This window comes from Pseudorasbora parva, chromosome 2, assembly GCF_024679245.1.
Source record: "Pseudorasbora parva isolate DD20220531a chromosome 2, ASM2467924v1, whole genome shotgun sequence".
In the NCBI taxonomy this organism is placed as follows: Eukaryota; Metazoa; Chordata; class Actinopteri; order Cypriniformes; family Gobionidae; genus Pseudorasbora; species Pseudorasbora parva.
The window spans coordinates 2,465,926-2,486,064 of record NC_090173.1 but is presented as its reverse complement, the minus strand read 5'-3'; the positions used below and the strand labels follow the sequence as shown (position 1 = coordinate 2,486,064).

Below are 20,139 nucleotides of genomic sequence, written 5' to 3'. Positions count from 1 at the left end.
GGTTGATATTCCTCAGAGCTTTGTATACCTGAGTTATTGAGATGGTTGGTGGAGGGGAGGGGGTTTGGGTAATCCCGGTGTGTGCGAACCCCCTTTCTGCAGTGTTGCTGGGGGCCTCAAAGCGGGCGTAGAATGTGTTGAGGTCATCCGGTAGGCTGTCTGTTGAGGTGATGTTGTTGGTGGTGGTCCTGTATTCTGTGATGTGCTGCAGGCCTTGCCACATCCGCCCTGAATCAGCATTAGAGTAGAAGCTGTCCAGCTTCTCTCTGTACTGCCTCTTGGCTGCTGTGATGGCTTTTCTCAGTCCATACTTGGCAGCTTTGTACTCATTCACATTGCCTGATCTAAATGCAAGAGAGCGGGCACGCAGCATGTGACGTACCTGACTGTTTATCCAGGGCTTCTGGTTGGGAAACTTCCTGATTCGTATGGTGGGCACAATGTTATCAACACAAGTGCTGATGTACCCAGTCACATACTCAGCATAGTCATGTACGCTGACGGAGGAGTCCTCCACAGTAGCTCCAGCTTTAAACACATCCCAGTCTGTCAGAGCAAAACAGTCCTGCAGGGTGGTCTCGCTTTCCAGGGTCCAGAGTTTGATCTGTTTTGTGACAGAGTGTGCTTGTTTCAGTCTTTGTCTGTAAGCAGGGTACATGAACAAAGAAATGTGGTCCGAGTGTCCGAAGTGGGGGCGGGGTGCAGCCCTGTATGCACCACGTATGTTGCTATAGACATGGTCAAGAGTGTTTTTATCACGGGTGGGAATGTCCACATGCTGGTAGTATTTGGGGAATACAGTCCTTAAACTACACTGGTTGAAGTCACCAGCAACAATAAAAACAGCGTCAGGATGAGCCGTTTCTAATGCGCTGATGACGTCATGGCGGTCTGGTGGTACTGGTGGTAATAGTTGGCGAAATTAACTAACATTGTGATGCTTGAAGTGTTTTATGGATTTTATTATAGGCAAGACAAGTCAAGAGTTGATTTGAGAGACTAAATCGATTAAATATGCGGTTAACTCACTGTCGGCCGCTGGCCGCTTTTGGTCGTCACTTAAAAAAATTAAAACTTTAATTTAACAAACAAAAAAATGCTCTAAACATTTTTCTAAATTAACGTAATAAAGAAACGAAACGAAAAATAACTACTTTGACATTAAAAACAAAACAGAACTATTTTAATGGCTGCAACAATGTAAAAAAAAAAAAAAAAAAAAAACCGGCCTCCAGTCGGACTCGGGCCGAGAATTTTGATAAGCTGTCGGACACGGGCCGGGCTAGGGCCTCAGCGTCTCGGGCCAGGGCCGGGCTAGGGCCTAGATTTGAGGCCCGTGCAGGGCTCTAATTGAACCTTTTCAATTTAAAGCTGCTTATTATGCAAGTAGCCAATGGGCCTGTTTAACTTGATGCAATGGTTTGTTTCTGTGACTAAAATAAATGTAAAATATTACCCTAACATCCGTCTTCCTGCATGCAGAAATTTGTTTATGTCGCCGTGACAACAACGCGCAACACGTGCGTGCATATTGCCTGCGGCATCCTTGTCATTCCAGTGAGCGCAACTTCAGCGCTGCTGGCGGCAGGACAGCCAAAACCTCGATTAGCCTAAACTTTGATGGATAGATTATGTAAATAGATCCCATGTTGCAGTTTAGGAACCATACAGTTTGAGAAAATTGTTAAGATGACTTTCATTTCAATAAGCATGTCAATTGTGTTACGTTAATGTTTTGTTCTGTTAGCTTGGGCCATTTTTAGCAGACCTTTGTTCATTTAATTTCAGTTGGCTATTTGATTGGGCTCTGTGTAACGTTTGATGCCCCATGCGCGTGCTGATGCGCTCGTCTGTAACGTTAAACATTTCAGAATGCCTTCCTTACAGTTGCTTAATAAAAGCGGGCTTTCCACACAAACAAACGTGCGTGTCATTAGTATATGAGGGGAAAAAATAGATTTTAACTGTCGGGCTCGGGTCGGGCTCGGACATAAATATCTTAATGCCTGTCGGGCTCGGGTCGGGTTCGGTTACTGCTCTGTCGGACGCGGGTCGGGCTCGGACAGAAAAATGCGGCCCGATCCGCACTCTACTGAGCATGCGCGTGTAACCGAACGAGAGGCTCTCGGATCCTCGGATCAGCAGTACAGAATTAAAAACCGTTTCTGTCGGACACGTTCGATACTGAGAACCGATGAGCCGATGAGCTGCACATGCGTGTTATTTGTTCAGAGGAACGAAATGCAGGTTAAGTGTATTTAAAACTAATCACGTTTGGAAACATCATAACAAAGCTGTCTCATCACTGTATTTTTTTAAAGTTTTGGAAACAATGGATTGTAAAACGGTCAAATTAAACATTTATTTGTTTTATCAATAATGCATGATATTTTCAGGAACAGCTTTTTATCTTATTTAATTTCTAAGGAGATACAGATTTTAAAATACATGTAATCAAAACATTAGGTTTGATATAGACGATTCAGCTTGCAGCAGCTCCAATATGGGTAAAATCTTTCCGTGGCAGGGGCAGCTCCCAATGATACACACACACACACACACACACACACACAGATACAGCGGTTCTCGAGTCAGATCGACCGGTTGCAACGGATCACCGGTACAGAATCGAGAACCGTTTCTATCGGACACGTTCGATCTTTCGGACATGTTTGATTCTGAGAACCGGTGAGCTGAGATACTGAGCATGCGTGAGAGCGTCGTAACCGAACTGTTTCTCTCGGACTGGGACAGCTGATGCTGATAATACATGAGCCCGGGTGAACACTGAGGATTTGTGTAAGTAGGCCTATTATGTCAATGTAAGTTTATTTAATCCGTGTAAAACATCAGTGTTTGCACGACAGTGACAGTGACAGTCTCTCAAACTAGAAATAAAACTAATATCTTGAAGTAGATGTTGTAACAATCGATTCAGTTCGATTTGGTGAACTGTATTTAGTGCTGTTGCAAAACATAAATTAAAAAATGTATCCAAGATGATGATGATGTCAATTATAATTATTACTATACTAAGTTTTGATTACAAATACTTTATATGGATGTGTTTGAATGTATTTTCATCCGCCGGGATGATAGAAATGACGTCATTACGTAAAGACGTAAAAGAACCAGTGATCCGGGTTTTTTTAACCGGATCATTGAAACGAACTGTCCGAAAGAACAGGTTCGCGGAAAAGAACCGAACTTCCCATCACTAGAAAATATCACACAGTGATGCTTAACATTCTCAATGCAGTGTAATAACTGTTACAACACGATTTATTTATTTTTTGACAGTAACTTATAAACCATCTACATAATTAAGCTTATGTTAGTTACTACGTCCACGTTAACTTTAAAACCAGCGTACACAGTTTGTAATAACACAATAACCAACGTGTTGTTCATTATAAACGTGGGATTATGAATTATATTGAGAATGTCATACATAGAAAGCATGCCATAATGTAACTTACCCACTTTAGCCGCATTAATTGTGAAACGTGTACGCGTTTCAAACTACACTCACTTCTTCTGGAGGTGCAGCAGGAACACGACAGATCTGAATCCTTTATTCAGGTTCTTAGCAAACCTGCTTCATACTGACCCTCGGTTATAAAGCAGTCTGGTGAAATGCTTCACGGTTCACGCAAACATACAGGACAGGATTTACGGTAAGGAGATAAAAAAAAACACTGGATGGATTTTTATTATTATAGGATGGTTGTGTACAGGCACTGCCAACACACATTTCCATACAATCAGCTTGTAAAAGTGCATGTACCATTATATGACCCCTTTAAGGCAAGATATCTCTAAACTCTTAAAACATTGATTATCTTTTGGTTAACTTGTGTGGGGATGAGATCTTTGTACCAGACATTTCAAATGATATCAAACACATATAACACTGTATCGTGTGGATTGACATTGAATCAAAGAGATTTTTGGTGTATTTCAGGTAATCTCAATTTTGAGGGGAAGCAGGAGTTTGGAGGAAGTTTCATGTGAAAGGAAAGGCATGTAAATTGATGTCATTTGTAGATGATTCACTCAGTGTGATGTCTCGGACGGAGACGCTAGGTGTATGAATGTGTTCAGATGCTAATTTCCTTTCTAGTTTTCTCAGGGAGTATGTTCCTTACAGTCTTACAATATCAATATGAGAAGAAAAAATCATTATTCAGAGAAATGAAAGTTAAAGGATCTTGTCAGTAGTGTAGATGTCCAGTGCTCATTTGTCTGGCCATTACTGATCCTCTCACTGAACTACACACATCTTCTTTTCTCCTAGTTTCACTAGCTCTCAATGCAAGTCTTGCTGCCTCTCTACGGCTGATTCCTTTGCTCTCAGCCTCCTTTATGGCACTCTCTTTCTCCTCACGGGTCACTGCAATCATCCCACATAATAAGGCAATGTTTACCCCAGGAAGGACAAGATAAAGATCTTCTAGCAATGCTTTAGTAAAAGACTGCTTAGCTTCCTGCCGTGACTCCTCTATTAAACCCCAGTATATTTTCTGCCATTCTGTTTCAGTGACTCCTTCATGCTCCTGTTTGTGCTGCTTCACCTTCTCATCTAACTTCTGCTTCTGAATCTCCTGAATGCGTTTCTCTGTTTCATCAAACATCTCATTGGTGAAGTGTCCTCCATTCTCCTCCACCATCTTCTCTATTTTACTGAGCAGATCTTTGAACTGAGGGAAACTGGCAGACTTATTATCCAGACAGAAGAACCGGTTTCCACAACTCTCTACAAGTTCTTTAAGATCTCGATTACCGTTCTGTAGAAACTGCTCAATGGTTTTCTTTTCCTCTTCTAGCTGATCTTTATGGGTGAAGATGATCATGGTGTATTTTAGTATCTCTTCTCCAAACACTTCTTTGAGCTGATTTACTGTGTTTTTCTCTTCCTCGGTGAATCGACCCACTTTAATCACGATAATAAAAGTGTGCGGTCCAGGAGAGGCGTATGTTATGCATTTCACTATTTCAGTGATAACCTCTTTATTGAGTTCAGTATCATAAAGTCCAGGCGTGTCGATCACTGTGATCTCTTTACCATTTCTCACTCTAGTTTCTGACTGGCACTGTTTCGTCTGAGAGGTTGAACTGGCTCTAGATTTAAACACATTTCTGCCGATGATGGTGTTACCAGTGGCACTTTTCCCAGATCCAGTTTTTCCCAGCAGAACCAGCCTGAGATCTTCCCTCTGAGGATCTTCAGCTGAAACTACAACAGAAACATCAATCATCAATGTGCTATTAAATCTCAAGATTCTCAATAAACTTTAAGATCAGTGTAACATTTAAGGAATTTGTAATTCGAAATAATCATCATCATCTTACAGTAGACACCAGTATTGTCTTTGCTTTTGCTCCTCTTCATTTTCGCCATGACAAATTTACCCCCATTGTCCTCCATCATTCCTTCAATCTTCTGCAGTAGCTTTTGTTTCTGACTTTCTTTGATCTTTGGTTTACTCCTGTTATTAAAACAGTGAAACTTTCCTCCACATTCTGTCACCAGTCTCTGGAGATCCTCATGGTTTTGTAGATATTCATCAATGGTCTGATCCAGCTCATCCAGAACATCTTCATGTGTGAAGAGAATCATGATGTACTTCTGAACTTCAGGACCAAATAAACGCTTGATATAATCCAGGATCTCTTCTTCATTTCCCAGAGGTTCCTCTAGAGGAATGGTGAGCAGAACCGCACTGAGTCCTGCTGAACATAGAGACACCAGCTGATCTTTCAGTTCCTTCACCTTCTCTTTATTCAGATCTGGATCCAGTAGATCTGGAGGATCAATCACACACACCTGCTTCTCTCCCATCTGTGTTTTACCCTCACACACTTCAGCTTCATCCTTCTTTTTAAACTTTCTTTCTACCAGTATAGTGTTTCCAGATGAGCTTTTCCCAGAACTGGTCCTCCCCATCAGAAGAATCCGGACCACTGGATCATCTGGACCGGAGCTGCTCGCTGACATCTCTGAAAGAGACGGAAACATGTATAGTATGTATCATTGCCCACATTTGTATCTACAAAAACACAAGAGAAAAACAACAGCAACAACAGACCTGTGGTACCGCGACTACCTGGAGGAGGAGGAGGTATGAGTTCGGTGGCACTCGAACAGTGCCATGATTCACATGAATGAGAAGGCAACATAGACTTGGGCAGAAGCACAAGAAACATATTGTGAAACCAGTCTGACATCATTTCTTTCATACATATACAAATGTTCTTGGTGAGAATTAGCAGAGATGTAAATGTTGATGTTTTATTGAAAATGGTAATGTTTGTTTCCTTTGGTTGGGCTCTTGACCCTTGACTCTTTAACATCAGTTTACATAATTTTGGTTGAAATTGATATTTTAATATTTAAAGTGTGCTGGATCAGCATTGAAATTGAGATGAAAGTCACAGTGACATTGGCCCTCATTTATCAATCTTGCGTAGAAACTGGTGTATATGTTGGCGTAAGATTATGCTTACACTCCTCTCACCGCCTGATTTATGAAGCTGTGCGCACCTCTGCAATCCAGGTGTACGCAATACCTGCCCTTGATAAATGCGGCGGCTGAAAACGATTGTCATTAGAATAACACGCCCCTATATATTAAAGTCTCCGCCTCCCCCACGGCCTCATTTTACGCCATGGACAAACAGAAGACTAGGCTAGAAATCTAGACGCACCCTAGCGGCAGCAAATTTAATTTGCCCGCAAGTGTGGTCTAGCAACTCTCAATTCCTATCTGAGCTGTATTCCTCAGAATCTGGACGGCCCAATCACATCGTGTAGGTAGACTAAAGAGTCGGCGGGCGGGGCCATAACGACGACGGCCGAGTTGCGTTTGCGTGCTTCTCGTAACACAGTCTTCTAGTAAACCTCAGAAACTGGCGAACTGCGGCGGTCTTTCGAATCAGCTCTGCCCGCGCCTCCGGAAGACTTGGAGTTAAGCTTTCCTCTGAGAAAAGAACAAAGAGCGGCACTGAAGTCATTCTTAAAAAGGGAAGATGTGTTCGGAGTTTAGCCGACCGGATACGGCGAATGTTTAATCAGTCAGCGAGCTCCCCTTCACCGTCGTTGCTCCGGTTGGTGTACCGCTATCCTATCACGTGCAGAGGGAGTTTGAAAGACAACCGTTTATCCGCCCCTCGGACTGAGCCCTGCCTATGGTGAGTTTCCAGACCAAACATCTTGATGTGGGTCTGGCTTGTCAGGCTAACAGAAGACGGCAAATAAGCGAAACTTCTCCGATGTGGAGATCGGGCGCGTCTCAATCATCTCACTAGTCCACTAGTCAGGGCACTGATTAGGAAATTTCAATGGGCTGAAATTTCAATGGGCTGAAATTTCAGTCAATGGGCTGACTCCCTGATCAGTGCTCTGACTACTGAACTATTGAGATGATTGAGACGCGCCCATCGAGACCATCACCAGGGAAGTGGGGAAAAAAAACGAAATTGTTTTATTTGAAAGTTTAAAGAGTGGGATTAAAGGCACCTACAAAAACAAAATATGGACACAAATAACGAGTACTGTTAATAGTGTGGAGGTTGAGAAGCGCACTCCAGCAGTTTAAATAGCTGTTTGGATGATAAATTACCATCACTGCATTATTTTACAGCACGTTTTGAAAAAAATAGCAATTAATTTCGTATCACGGCACATGTATTGGGGTGTACAATAGTGATGATGATGTGATGTGGAGTAAGATTCATTCACATTAATAATTACATTACAATTTGTAAGATTCTTCTTCTTATTATTATGATTATTATTCTTAATGACGCTTGTTATTCAGAAGAAGAATGTCATTTTTATTGATTTTATTATTATTTAAAAGAAGAAGGTCATTGTTATTATTTTGTCAGTCTGAATTATTTTAGTCCCAGTCCGTGCGCAGCTGCTGGGCCAGACGGGCCTGAAACGTCAGATAAAGAGCACAGGCTCGCGACTGGAGGAATACATATGCCTACAAATCAAACGCTTTGGTAAAGTCACACAAATTAAACATTGATGTTCATGTTGCACAAAAATAAACACTGAATGTTGTTGTTGTGGTTTTTAACAGTGGGTCATAAAATAGCATATCTTGTCTGTGCGTTTTGTGGTGTTAGGGATTGTTTTTCTGTGAATTTCCCCACTAACTCAAACATGCGTATGTAACACGTATAAATACTGCAATAATAGATTAAAATAGTGGACCAGTATCAGAAAGACTAAGTTCAGCTCAGGGAGGAAAATGGCGTGTTCAATGAGACACAGACACGAGGTTGCGATACCCAAAAGTGTAGTATATTATAGTGACATAAGCTGACAGACAGTTTCAATATTTACATGTACACAAAGATGGTATTGAGTTCATAATTGTTAATAAACAAATCTAAGTGTTGTTTTCTCAAGTCATACACAATCATTCAAATGATTAAAAGCTGCAACCGTCCTTGCACAATGCACACTGGGTCAATCAGTTCATTAAATTCAAAGAACCATAATGTAGGAATGTGTGTATTGGTGTGCGGGGATGTGTAAGGGGAGCCGCTGCAGCGCCTCCTACCACACCGGCAAATGCTTGCACTCAATCTTCGGTTCAGGGCCTAGTAGCTCGCCATCCATACAAGAAACCTGGCCTGTATAAACAGGACCAAGCAATGAGTTACACTGATTAAGCATTACAATAAGGAACAATTATATAATGTCACATCATATCATAATCATCATCACCATGTACATGATTCAATTTTATCCTGCATATAGCAGTCAACAAGAGTACTCTATAAATAGACAATATCATCAATAATTCCAAAACACATCTCAGCATTAATTAGAACCAGTTCACAATCAAACATCAATATTGCTATAAATGCCATTAAATATTAGTGCATCATTTATATAAAATTAATACAATTAAGCACATAATATATTCTGATTAAGTAATAAATTGATACAGCCAGCGCCAGCACCGGCTAATAAATCTATATAACATACACAAGTACTAACATTAGCTCTTTAACACTATATGATACAAACAATGACACTCACCAGTTCTCATATGATTAAGTCACTCAATACAGCAGTCTCAACATAAAATGGAGGCATCTAAAGAGGTTGGCAGGCATAACAGTTCAAAACCGGCAGTATAATGATTAATATAATACATTTACATAGTTAAACGCCTACCTGCAGCAGCTCAACACGTCGACTCCCACACACACACAAACTAACAGCGCGCGGCCATATTTAATGGGAAATGACGTGATCTCCGTGCCAAATCTCGCGATACTTGTACAAATCTCGCGATAACGTGTGAGTGGAGAGTCGTGAGAACAGAGCATATAACAGTAAACCAGGGTTACACGTACACCACCTCCTGAGCTGGCGTAGGATTTGAGCATGCCGTACGCCAACGTCCATATTGATAAATCTCAAAGTCACCGTGGGTTTGGGTGTACGCAAGGTGTACGCTGGAAATTTGGTGTACGCACTTTTGATAAATGAGGGCCATTGAACTAACAGTGATTTGTAGTTGATGAGCATAAGATCATGCAGGTGTGTGTCTCTGCAGAACACTAGAGGGTGTTTCATTTTCAATTGCTTTACCCAATTTGCTCTAATCCACTGGGGATTGGTTTAGGGGTGGGCCTTCGTGAGTTTAGTAAGTCTATTGCAAAATGGTTGAAAAAATCTATTGAAGTTTGAAATGGGCCACTGATTGGTAAACGCCCATTTTGGTTTAGCATGTGTACTTCTCAGTAGCCTAACTGATGCTTCTTCATTAGAGAGTTTATACTATACAGTGTAGTGTGTTGAACCAACTAACATACATGATTTATAACTTACTATTTCTCTGTTCCTTTATTTTGCATGCTTGTTATTTGCGTTTGATTTGTATTGTTACTGACTGCAATTAGAAACATTTTTCAACGTTCTAAAATATCTTATTTTGTGTTGAGCAGAAGAGAGACGCTCAAGTGTAATATTGTGTAATGGCTGATTCATCAGATGTAGTTGTTGTGTCTGTTTTTCTGTTCTGGTTGTTCCTCTGTCCTTTAGTGACTCTGCTTGTTAACATCAGGTGTACATCATTAATGCTCAAACATCACTTAATTAATCACTTAATCGTCTCACTGCAACACTGTCAATGTTTCTTTTGTCAGTATTTTACCGTTAAAAAAAGCCTGGTACGGTCTAACGGCTGTTTCACACCACAAGCGTGAGTGGCGCGTGAGCAGCGCATATTTTTTTTCGGCGCCCATTTTAATCAATGAGTGCATTCACACCGGGAGCAGGAGCAGTGCGTGAGCGTCAAGCAGGAGCGTCGGGTGAGCAGCAGTGAAACGGGGGTTTCGGCGGCGAGCCTATATTTTTGCTGCACTGCTGACGCTCAATTAAAGTGAAAGTACACTTTTAATGGACAAACTAGTCAGTTCAGTTAGTTCAGTTTGGGTGAAACTATGATTACAAAAAGTAAACTAGTCAGAAAATATGATAAAATTTATTTTAGTTTAGTGTGTAATATTCAGACAGCTATAGGCTCTAGCATTGTGGGAGCCGCTGCTGTGACGCTGTACAAACGCTTCCAGTGTGAATACTCTCGCGCGTCTGCAGCTGTAGTGATGGTGTAGTTAAGCTGAACCGTTGCTCACGCTTGCGGTGTGAAACAGCCGTAACAGTCTAGACCCTATAGCAACTAGGCTATTAAAAGAGATGTTTCCAGAGTTCATAGAGTCTCTTCTTAATATCATTAATTTAATTAATCTTTGTTATTAGGATATGTACCAAAAACTTTTAAGTTGGCTATTATTAATCCAATTAAAAAATGTAACTTGATCCTATCCCAACTTTTGAGTGTGGCATGGTTGTTGGTGCCAGACGGGCAGTCTGAGTGTGAGAGAGCCCGCACTTCGCCCCCTTGAGTGGTACGTAAGATTCACAGTGCAGTCATGCGCGGCCATGTAGAATCGGCAGTTTAGTACCCATCTGGCTGGCTGGTTTATTCAACTTTGTATACGTTTTTCCAGTGCGTAAATGATTATGGGTGAGTCTTCATGTATAATTTGACCCTGAAATGAACCCATTTTAAACTGCATCACAAAGCGAAACTAAAAAGTTTTCATATTGGACTTTGAGCTCTAAAAGAATTGTATTTCTATTAGAAGAAAAATATTATAGCCACTTACTAGTTACAGATTTCCTGAGTAGTTCAAGATTGTTTGAAAATGTTGAGTTTGATGATGTTGTATGGGTTCTGCTCGTAATATTGAGCATACACAATGATCGTGCAACATGCGAATCATTGTTTACATAATAATTTATTAATATAATCAGCACGCAGCTAACCCATGTATGTTCAATTCTATATTATTTAATAACTGAATGTTTGTATTATTTGTTGATATACTTATAACTGTTTTATATGTTTTCTTCTGTTTATTATAGACCACATTTATGTGAAGTAACATATACAACCCTCTGTTGATTTAACAAGTTAAACTGGGATTCTCTCTCGTGTTTCTCTTACCGGAAACACACATCCATCTTTGTTGCACTACACCGGAACCCACTGAGCATCCCATACGCTTGTATCATGAGTATTTCACAATCTGCTCAGTTACTGGGATTTTCATGCACAAACATTTCTAGGGTTTACAAAGAATGGTGTGAAAAGGGAAGAACATCCAGTATGCAGCGGTCCTGTGGGAGAAAATGCCTTGTTGATGCAGGTCAGAGGAGAATGGGCCAACTGATTCAAGCTGATAGAAGAGCAACTTTGACTGAAATAACCACTCGGTGCAACCGAGGTATGCAGCAAAGCATTTGTGAAGCCACAACACACACAACCTTGAGGCGGATGGGCTACAACAGCAGAAGACCCCACCGGGTACCACTCATCTCCACTACAAATAGGAAAAAGAGGCGACAATTTGCACGAGCTCACCAAAATTGGACAGTTGAAGATTGGAAAACTGTTGCCTGGTCTGATGAGTCTCGATTTCTGTTGAGACATTCAGATGGTTGAGTCAGAATTTGGCATAAACAGAATGAGAACATGGATCCATCATGCCTTGTTACCACTGTGCAGGCTGGTGGTGGTGGTGTAATGGTGTGGGGGATGTTTTCTTGGCACACTTTAGGCCCCTTAGTGCCAATTGGGCATCGTTTAAATGCCACGGCCGACCTGAGCATTGTTTCTGACCATGTCCATCCCTTTATGACCACCATGTGCCCATCCTCTGATGGCTACTTCCAGCAGGATAATGCACCATGTCACAAAGCTCCAATCATTTCAGATTGGTTTCTTGAACACGACAATCAATCAATCAATCAATCAATCAACTTTATTTATATAGCGCTTTTACAATCACGATTGTGTCAAAGCAGCTTCACAGTGTCAAACAGGATAATATTGCGACAAAATTAGATTTGGCTGTACAGTCGTACTGGAGAAAACAGTGATGTTATCAGCTTATTTTAATTTATCATATAGCAACAATGTTGGCAGATCAGTATTTAAGTTTATAGAATTAAATAAGACCTAATTCATACATTTTATTTGTATAATAAGTTGAATAACTTAGATCATAATTTTAGTGTCCCCAACTGAGCAAGCCAAGCCAAAGGCGACAGGCGACAATGAGTTGACTGTACTAAAATGGCCGCCAGAGTCCCCAGATCTCAACCCAATAGAGCATCTTTGGGATGTGGTGGAAAGGGAGCTTCGTGCCCTGGATGTGCATCCCACAAATCTCCATCAACTGCAAGATGCTCTCCTATCAATTTGGGCCAACATTTCTAAAGAATGCTTTCAGCAGCTTGTTGATCAATGCCACGTAGAATTAAGGCAGTTTTGAATCATCAAATTATTGTAAAGTGATGAAAAATGTCATTATACTATAAATCTAAATAGTTTTACCTTGTATTTGAAGAGATCGCTTCTTTACTATTGTTGTTTTCTCAGACTGTGAGCTGTCCGTCTGCGGAGGTTCATCTGCTTTTGAAGATTTGTCGGTCTGTGGAGGTTTGTCTCGCTGCGGACAAATATATGTGCTGATGTTAGTTACAAATTATGTAACTAATAATATTCCATTATTACATATGGAATCATAGGTATTACATTTAATTATAATTTCTTATTTCACATTTTCTCATTTTACATGTATAAAAATATTATATGAATGTATAATTCATTATATGAATTATATGAATGTAAAAATATTATATGAATGTAGTTCATATAAAAATATTATATGAACTACACATTTTATGAAGCATATTGTATGGCATGTCATGTGAGTTTTTAGAAACGCTGATAGATGCTATCATTATCTTATCTTTATTTGTTATCATTATCTTCCTCACGTCTTTAATGAATGACTTAATCCTCATAAATCTTTTATAGTATTTTTTATTTTTTTTGTATTATATCCATTATAGCCGATTCAGGCATTCTGGGTTGCCCATCAACCCCATATTCATCCCACTTCACATTAAAGCCTACTATCTGTAGTCTCTCTAGAAAACAAACAAACAAACAAACAAAAAAATGATTGGTACCTTATGTGAAATAAAATATAGCTCCTGGCATGACAGGTGCATTAGAGCTACAGTTAGCATCAAGCTACTGAACACAAAATAAAAGATTAATATTACACAAACTCCCTTTAAACAGCCAGCGAGTGTTTGTATTTACTTTCAACCGTGATATAATGTGGGTTTCAGTGATGTTCAATGATTTTTATATGGAGCTTTTTATATGGAGCTAATCACTACACCTGCTTAGCATGTTACTGGAAATATCCTTTATCCATATAAAAATACACCAAATTGCTAGCCTAGAAATCTAGACGCACCCTAGCGGCAGCAAATCTAATCTGCCCGCAAGTGTCGTCTAGCAACTCTCAATACCCTTCTGAGCTGTATTCCTCACAATCTGGACGGGCCAATCACATCGTGTATAGAGTCGGTGGGCGGGGCCATAATGACGATGGCCGAGTTGCGTTTGCGTGCTTCTAGTAAACACAGAAACTGGCGAATGGCGGCGGTCTTTCGAATCAGCTTTGACTGCGACTCTGGAAGACTTGGAGTTAAACTTTTCTCTGAGAAAAGAACAAAGAACGGCACTGAAGTCATTCTTAAAAAGGGAAGATGTGTTCAGAGTTTAGCCGACCGGATACGGCGAATGTTTTATCTATTAACGAGCTCTGTTTCACCGTCGTTGCTCTGGTTGGTATAGCGCTATCCTAGCGCGTGCAGAGGGAGTTTGAAAGACAACCGTTTATCCCGCCCCTCAGATTGAGCTGTCAATGATGAGTTTCCAGACCAAACATCTTGATGTGGGACTGGCTTGTCAGGCTACCAAATTGCATGAAATTCACACACAAATGCCATCGGAATCGTGTGCTTATTAGCTTCTAGTCTCACGTGCATAAAGGTTTAGGCAATGTTTATCACAGAGATCACAATTAGGACGTGAACGGAACAGCGTGACTATGGAGCTAGAAATATGACAACATGATCTGAATTTGAATTGTATAAATCTGAATAATGTGTAATCTAACAAAATTGAATATTATGTTGCATTTTACATAGTTCTCAATTTGAATTCTTAAATGTTGAATATAGAACATTTGAAATTTAACACATCTGAAATGTTTTTATGTCGAAATTGATGACGTTTGACTCCCAAGACATGCCCTGTCCGCTCGGGATTAGAGCCCACTCCACTAGGGGTTTGGCCTCTTCCTGGGCGCTGGCTCAAGGTGCCTCGCTGACAGATATTTGTAGAGCTGCGGGCTGGGCGACACCCAACACGTTCGCTAGATTTTATAGTCTACGTGTAGACCCGGTAGCTTCCCGTGTGCTTGCTTCCCATACCCAGTAGCACCGAAGTGCCTGTTCAGTCGGCTTGCTGTGCCACTCCCTTCCTCATGGAACGGATATATGCGCTTATCTACTCCAATCGAGTTCCCCAGAATGGCGAACCCTATCGAGTCCTCCGCAACCTAAGGCAGTCAGACGTGGCAGAGTGTCTGACGCCAGGTCTAACACCCGTATGCATTGTGGAACTTGTGGTAGACTGGGTTCCATATGTTGTGACCCCCACGGCGGTCCCATATGTGATATATGAATACTTGAAGTCAGGAATTAGATTTCTACTAGTAAGAAAAACTAGTAGAAATTTTTGATATCAGGATCCACTAGTAAAAATGTTGATTCTTGATATCAAACAATAATGTAAGGACTTTCAGAAAAAGGGAAAACTAGTACGGAATAAATTATTGATATCAACAACTGAATTTGAATGGCAACCTATGGTGACATTTAACTAGTGAAAATATAATTATAGATATCAAGAAATGTAGTTCCTTTTCAGTTGGTCATGTTCGTACATTCCATACATTGGAACTGACAGACAAACTGGGGATTGATTTGAGAGACCAATCTACTTTGAGTGTAACTAAACGGCATGTGGTTAATGTATCAACTCCTCCCCGCTGTGTGGGTATATGTCACAGGTCGGAGCGGACCGCCACTAGCGCGCGAGTCCCGCTCCTCCCCCAGTTTCCACCCCGAGGAGGTCCCAGAAACACGCCAATGACCAGACAGACGAGGACAGGGTAAGTTAAAAACAATGTTTATTAATTTAAAAAGAGATTTATAGGAAAGGTGAGAAAGGGACACTAAAAGAGGGGGAACCAGCCCTCTAGGACTGGGGGCCTTGGGATCTGAGTCGCTTCTGACTCTCAACGGATCTTCCCAACTCTCTCTCTTCTTCGTACGAGCCTTGGCTTACAGGTGAATATACAGACGGTACACTGGACTCTTAGTTTTGGGCGTACAGGTGAGTATACAGGCGGTACACTGGACTCTTAGCTTTGGCGTACAGGGGAGTATACGGCGGTACACTGGGCTCTTAGCTTTGGACATACAGGTGGGTATACAGGACAGTACACTGGGCTCTTAGCTTTGGACTTGCAGGTGAGTATACAGGCGGTACACTGGGCTCTTAGCTTTAGACGTGCAGGTGAGTATACAGGACAGTACACTGGGCTCTTAGCTTTGGACGTGTAGGTGAGTATACAGGGCAGTACACTGGGCTCTTAGCTTTAGTGTGTTTACACACAGCGGACTTCCAGCCTTCCTCACTAGGACAGACTTCTAAGGAACACGTTGACGTTGACTTCCCACACATAGTAGAACAGTCCCACGATGACGCAGAGCCCTTGGCTCAGTCCTGAAAGCACTTCACTGACATACGATTATCCAGAGACAGCACATAAGCTCCTTCTACACAGCAGCCAATTCAACTTCCCTTCTTTTTATACTCCACACACTATTCACCGCAAGCTCTTACTTCATACAGCTGCCCCGCCGCCACCAGGTGGGGAAAGAGGTTGACGAGTCACAGTCGGGTGGATATATATATATGCAACAATCGCCCGTCGTCACCAATTCGCTTCCTCTAATGCAGGGCTTTCTCTTCGGCCTGGGGAGGGATCGCTGACAACGTTTGCACAGCACAACACTATAATTCTTCAGGTGGACACACATCAAAAAGACTCACCCACTGTACTCCACACACACTCACGGTGAATTAGGGTCAGGATCACCACGTTGGGCCGGGAAATAGGTCCTGGATCGTGGAAAGGGTCGGTGCAGAGGATGATCATATGGAAAACGTCAAGACCACAACCTTTTAGCACATTCCTTCCTCTTCTCAATACGTTCCCAATGACTTCTCAATGTAAACAATCTCTTCAAGGCAGTAATAATACATATCAACACAGTTGCTTCAACAAGGGAATGCTTCAAACACTTATTAGGTTCCGCCACATCAAGTCACTCTGTGACATCCTCCCCCGCCAAACCGTTCTAGTCCCTAGAACGTGGATCACCTGCCCAGTCGCCATATCGTACCGGGGGTCCCCCTCGGTTCTCCCGTTGAGACCGTCGAGGTGATGAGGCAGGGTCAACCCTAGCGGGCACAGTCTCAGGGTCTCTTGGAATCACGGCCCATCCTCCAATCCACGGGGATGCAGGCACTGGCTCCCTTGGAGCCTCTGCTTTCCACTCAGACAATCTCACCTCTGATTCTGCTCCGCCATACTTCTGGATCCAGGGGGTGCCCACGAACACGGGCATGACTCGGAGTGGGGCCTCAGGTACCTCGTCGTCGGCCATTGGGGAATTTCGGTCGCTCAACTCGAGGTGGAACCCTGCCGACTACGCCAAAATCTGTCACAGGCCGGAGCGGACCGCCACTAGCGCACGACTCCCGCTCCTCCCCCAGTTTCCACCCCGAGGAGGTCCCAGAAACACGCCAATGACCAGACAGACGAGGACAGGGTAAGTTAAAAACAATGTTTATTTATTTAAAAAGAGATTTATAGGAAAGGGGAGAAAGGGATACTAAAAGAGGGGGAACCAGCCCTCTAGGACTGGGGGCCTTGGGATCTGAGTCGCTTCTGACTCTCAACGGATCTTCCCAACTCTCTCTCTTCTTCGTACGAGCCTTGGCTTACAGGTGAATATACAGACGGTACACTGGACTCTTAGTTTTGGGCGTACAGGTGAGTATACAGGCGGTACACTGGACTCTTAGCTTTGGCGTACAGGGGAGTATACGGCGGTACACTGGGCTCTTAGCTTTGGACATACAGGTGGGTATACAGGACAGTACACTGGGCTCTTAGCTTTGGACATACAGGTGGGTATACAGGACAGTACACTGGGCTCTTAGCTTTGGACATACAGGTGGGTATACAGGACAGTACACTGGGCTCTTAGCTTTGGACGTGCAGGTGAGTATACAGGCGGTACACTGGGCTCTTAGCTTTAGACGTGCAGGTGAGTATACAGGACAGTACACTGGGCTCTTAGCTTTGGACGTGTAGGTGAGTATACAGGGCAGTACACTGGGCTCTTAGCTTTAGTGTGTTTACACACAGCGGACTTCCAGCCTTCCTCACTAGGACAGACTTCTAAGGAACACGTTGACGTTGACTTCCCACACATAGTAGAACAGTCCCACGATGACGCAGAGCCCTTGGCTCAGTCCTGAAAGCACTTCACAGACATACGATTATCCAGAGACAGCACATAAGCTCCTTCTACACAGCAGCCAATTCAACTTCCCTTCTTTTTATACTCCACACACTATTCACCGCAAGCTCTTACTTCATACAGCTGCCCCGCCGCCACCAGGTGGGGAAAGAGGTTGACGAGTCACAGTCGGGTGGATATATATATATGCAACAATCGCCCGTCGTCACCAATTCGCTTCCTCTAATGCAGGGCTTCCTCTTCGGCCTGGGGAGGGATCGCTGACAACGTTTGCACAGCACAACACTATAATTCTTCAGGTGGACACACATCAAAAAGACTCACCCACTGTACTCCACACACACTCACGGTGAATTAGGGTCAGGATCACCACGTTGGGCCGGGAAATAGGTCCTGGATCGTGGAAAGGGTCGGTGCAGAGGATGATCATATGGAAAACGTCAAGACCACGACCTTTTAGCACATTCCTTCCTCTTTTCAATACGTTCCCAATGACTTCTCAATGTAAACAATCTCTTAAAGGCAGTAATAATACATATCAACACAGTTGCTTCAACAAGGGAATGCTTCAAACACTTAGCTCCATGTTTTCTTCAGCCCAGCACTCTGTTTTCACTTCGCCCAGTCTGTACCATCCACCTCAATCCGTCCCTCCAACCCACCGATCGCTCCATCTCGCCCACGGCATTTTGCCGGGATAAACTTCACCCACCCTGCAGCGTTGGCCGGAATCAACTTCACCCCTCGCTGTTCTCCGGTTACCTTATTTATATGCCTCCTTTTCTCTGAATTGTCCAACCATCAATCGCCACGTCCATTCGCACACCTGTTCTTAATAATCCTCCCTATCAGTTGCCCAGAGTTACCGGAACTGGTCGCGTGTTTCATGGACAACGGTCCGGGCGGAACAATCTCCGCCATTTTAGGTTCCGCCATTTTAGGTTCTGCCACATCAAGTCACTCTGTGACATATAACTGGCCCAAACGGACCATATGCATCCAGAACTCATGACATGACATCCCCTCCCTGGTTCATTTCTCTGAGGAAGGATCTGCATTCTCAGAGACGGGGCACTCTAGGCTCTGGAAACTCCATGTCTGCTGCCTGGATGGGACGTGGAGGTTCTGTGTGGCCCACCTCAATCAGTGGTAGACACTAGGGCTGCACGATAAATCACAATTTACAGGAAACTGTACTTATTGATTATGAAATGGCTTTGATCCTCTTTAATGCGTAGTTTGTCAGCGCAGGGCAGCTCTGTGATCAATAAATGCTGCCCCAGCTGAAATCACTACGAGTTTGAGTCGCTTGCGCTGTAAAAAATAAAATAAAATAAAAATTGCCACATTTTAAAGTTGTTTAATTCAACTTCTCAAAAAATGAGTTATATTGTATAACTAATAAAAACACGTTTAACATTTCTTAACTTATTTTGATGAGTTAAAACTATGTAAAAACATATGTTGTCATAACTTATTGAACATATCATTTGTTACAGTGTATGCATTTTAAACACAGTAGCCATCTTACCAAACATGAGAAGGATTTATTCATAGTTAATCAATTAAAGCATTTCAATCTTCTGTTTATTCAGCTCTCATATAGTGTGTGCGTGCTTTTCTATTCTGCTTGCTTCCGATTCTTCACGAACACACACACACACACACACACGCACGTGCGAGCGCTCTCTTCACCAAGCACACGTGAACATTGAAACTGAAAGCAGCTTCTGTCATAAGGCTTGTTCGACTTCCCCTAGCGATGCGCAGACCGATCGGCGGCTGACTTGAAGCAGTGCATGCCGGTTAGAAATTTTGTCCGACTTGAGGCAGCGCCGACAGCACGTGACTGTGACGTATGTCAACAAAGTACCGCGAGAGCGATTCGAGAGCAGCTGCTGATGCAGCTGTTGCAGATTAGGCTTGTTTGAGATGCGCCTTGCCTCGCCTGAAATAAAGGCGAGACTAGGCGGCTGCAGTGAGGGGAGGAGTGAAGAAAAAACAGGCAAGCCGGACAGTTCTCTCCTCTCGTAGTGGATCAGACACCAGCGAGATCA

General features: G+C 42.6%; 1 protein-coding gene across 2 annotated transcripts in view; it reads right to left on the bottom strand.

Moving 5' to 3' along the window:
- Positions 1-3,351: 3,351 nt before the first annotated feature.
- LOC137090215 (GTPase IMAP family member 8-like) overlaps positions 3,352-20,139 on the bottom strand; it is a 36,300-nt gene continuing 19,512 nt past the window's right edge. Inside the window, exons 1-5 of one of the 2 annotated variants that reach the window (XM_067454063.1) lie at positions 16,374-16,694; positions 12,933-13,047; positions 6,090-6,183; positions 5,353-6,000; positions 3,352-5,236 (exon numbers count right to left, since the gene is read on the bottom strand). In XM_067454063.1, the coding sequence (XP_067310164.1) occupies positions 4,215-5,236; positions 5,353-6,000; positions 6,090-6,180 (1,761 nt within the window). In that variant the 5' untranslated portion in view covers positions 6,181-6,183; positions 12,933-13,047; positions 16,374-16,694 and the 3' untranslated portion in view covers positions 3,352-4,214. Of the gene's footprint in view, positions 5,237-5,352; positions 6,001-6,089; positions 6,184-12,932; positions 13,048-16,373; positions 16,695-20,139 lie in introns of those variants that run through there. The other variant, XM_067454056.1, reaches the window with a different exon arrangement.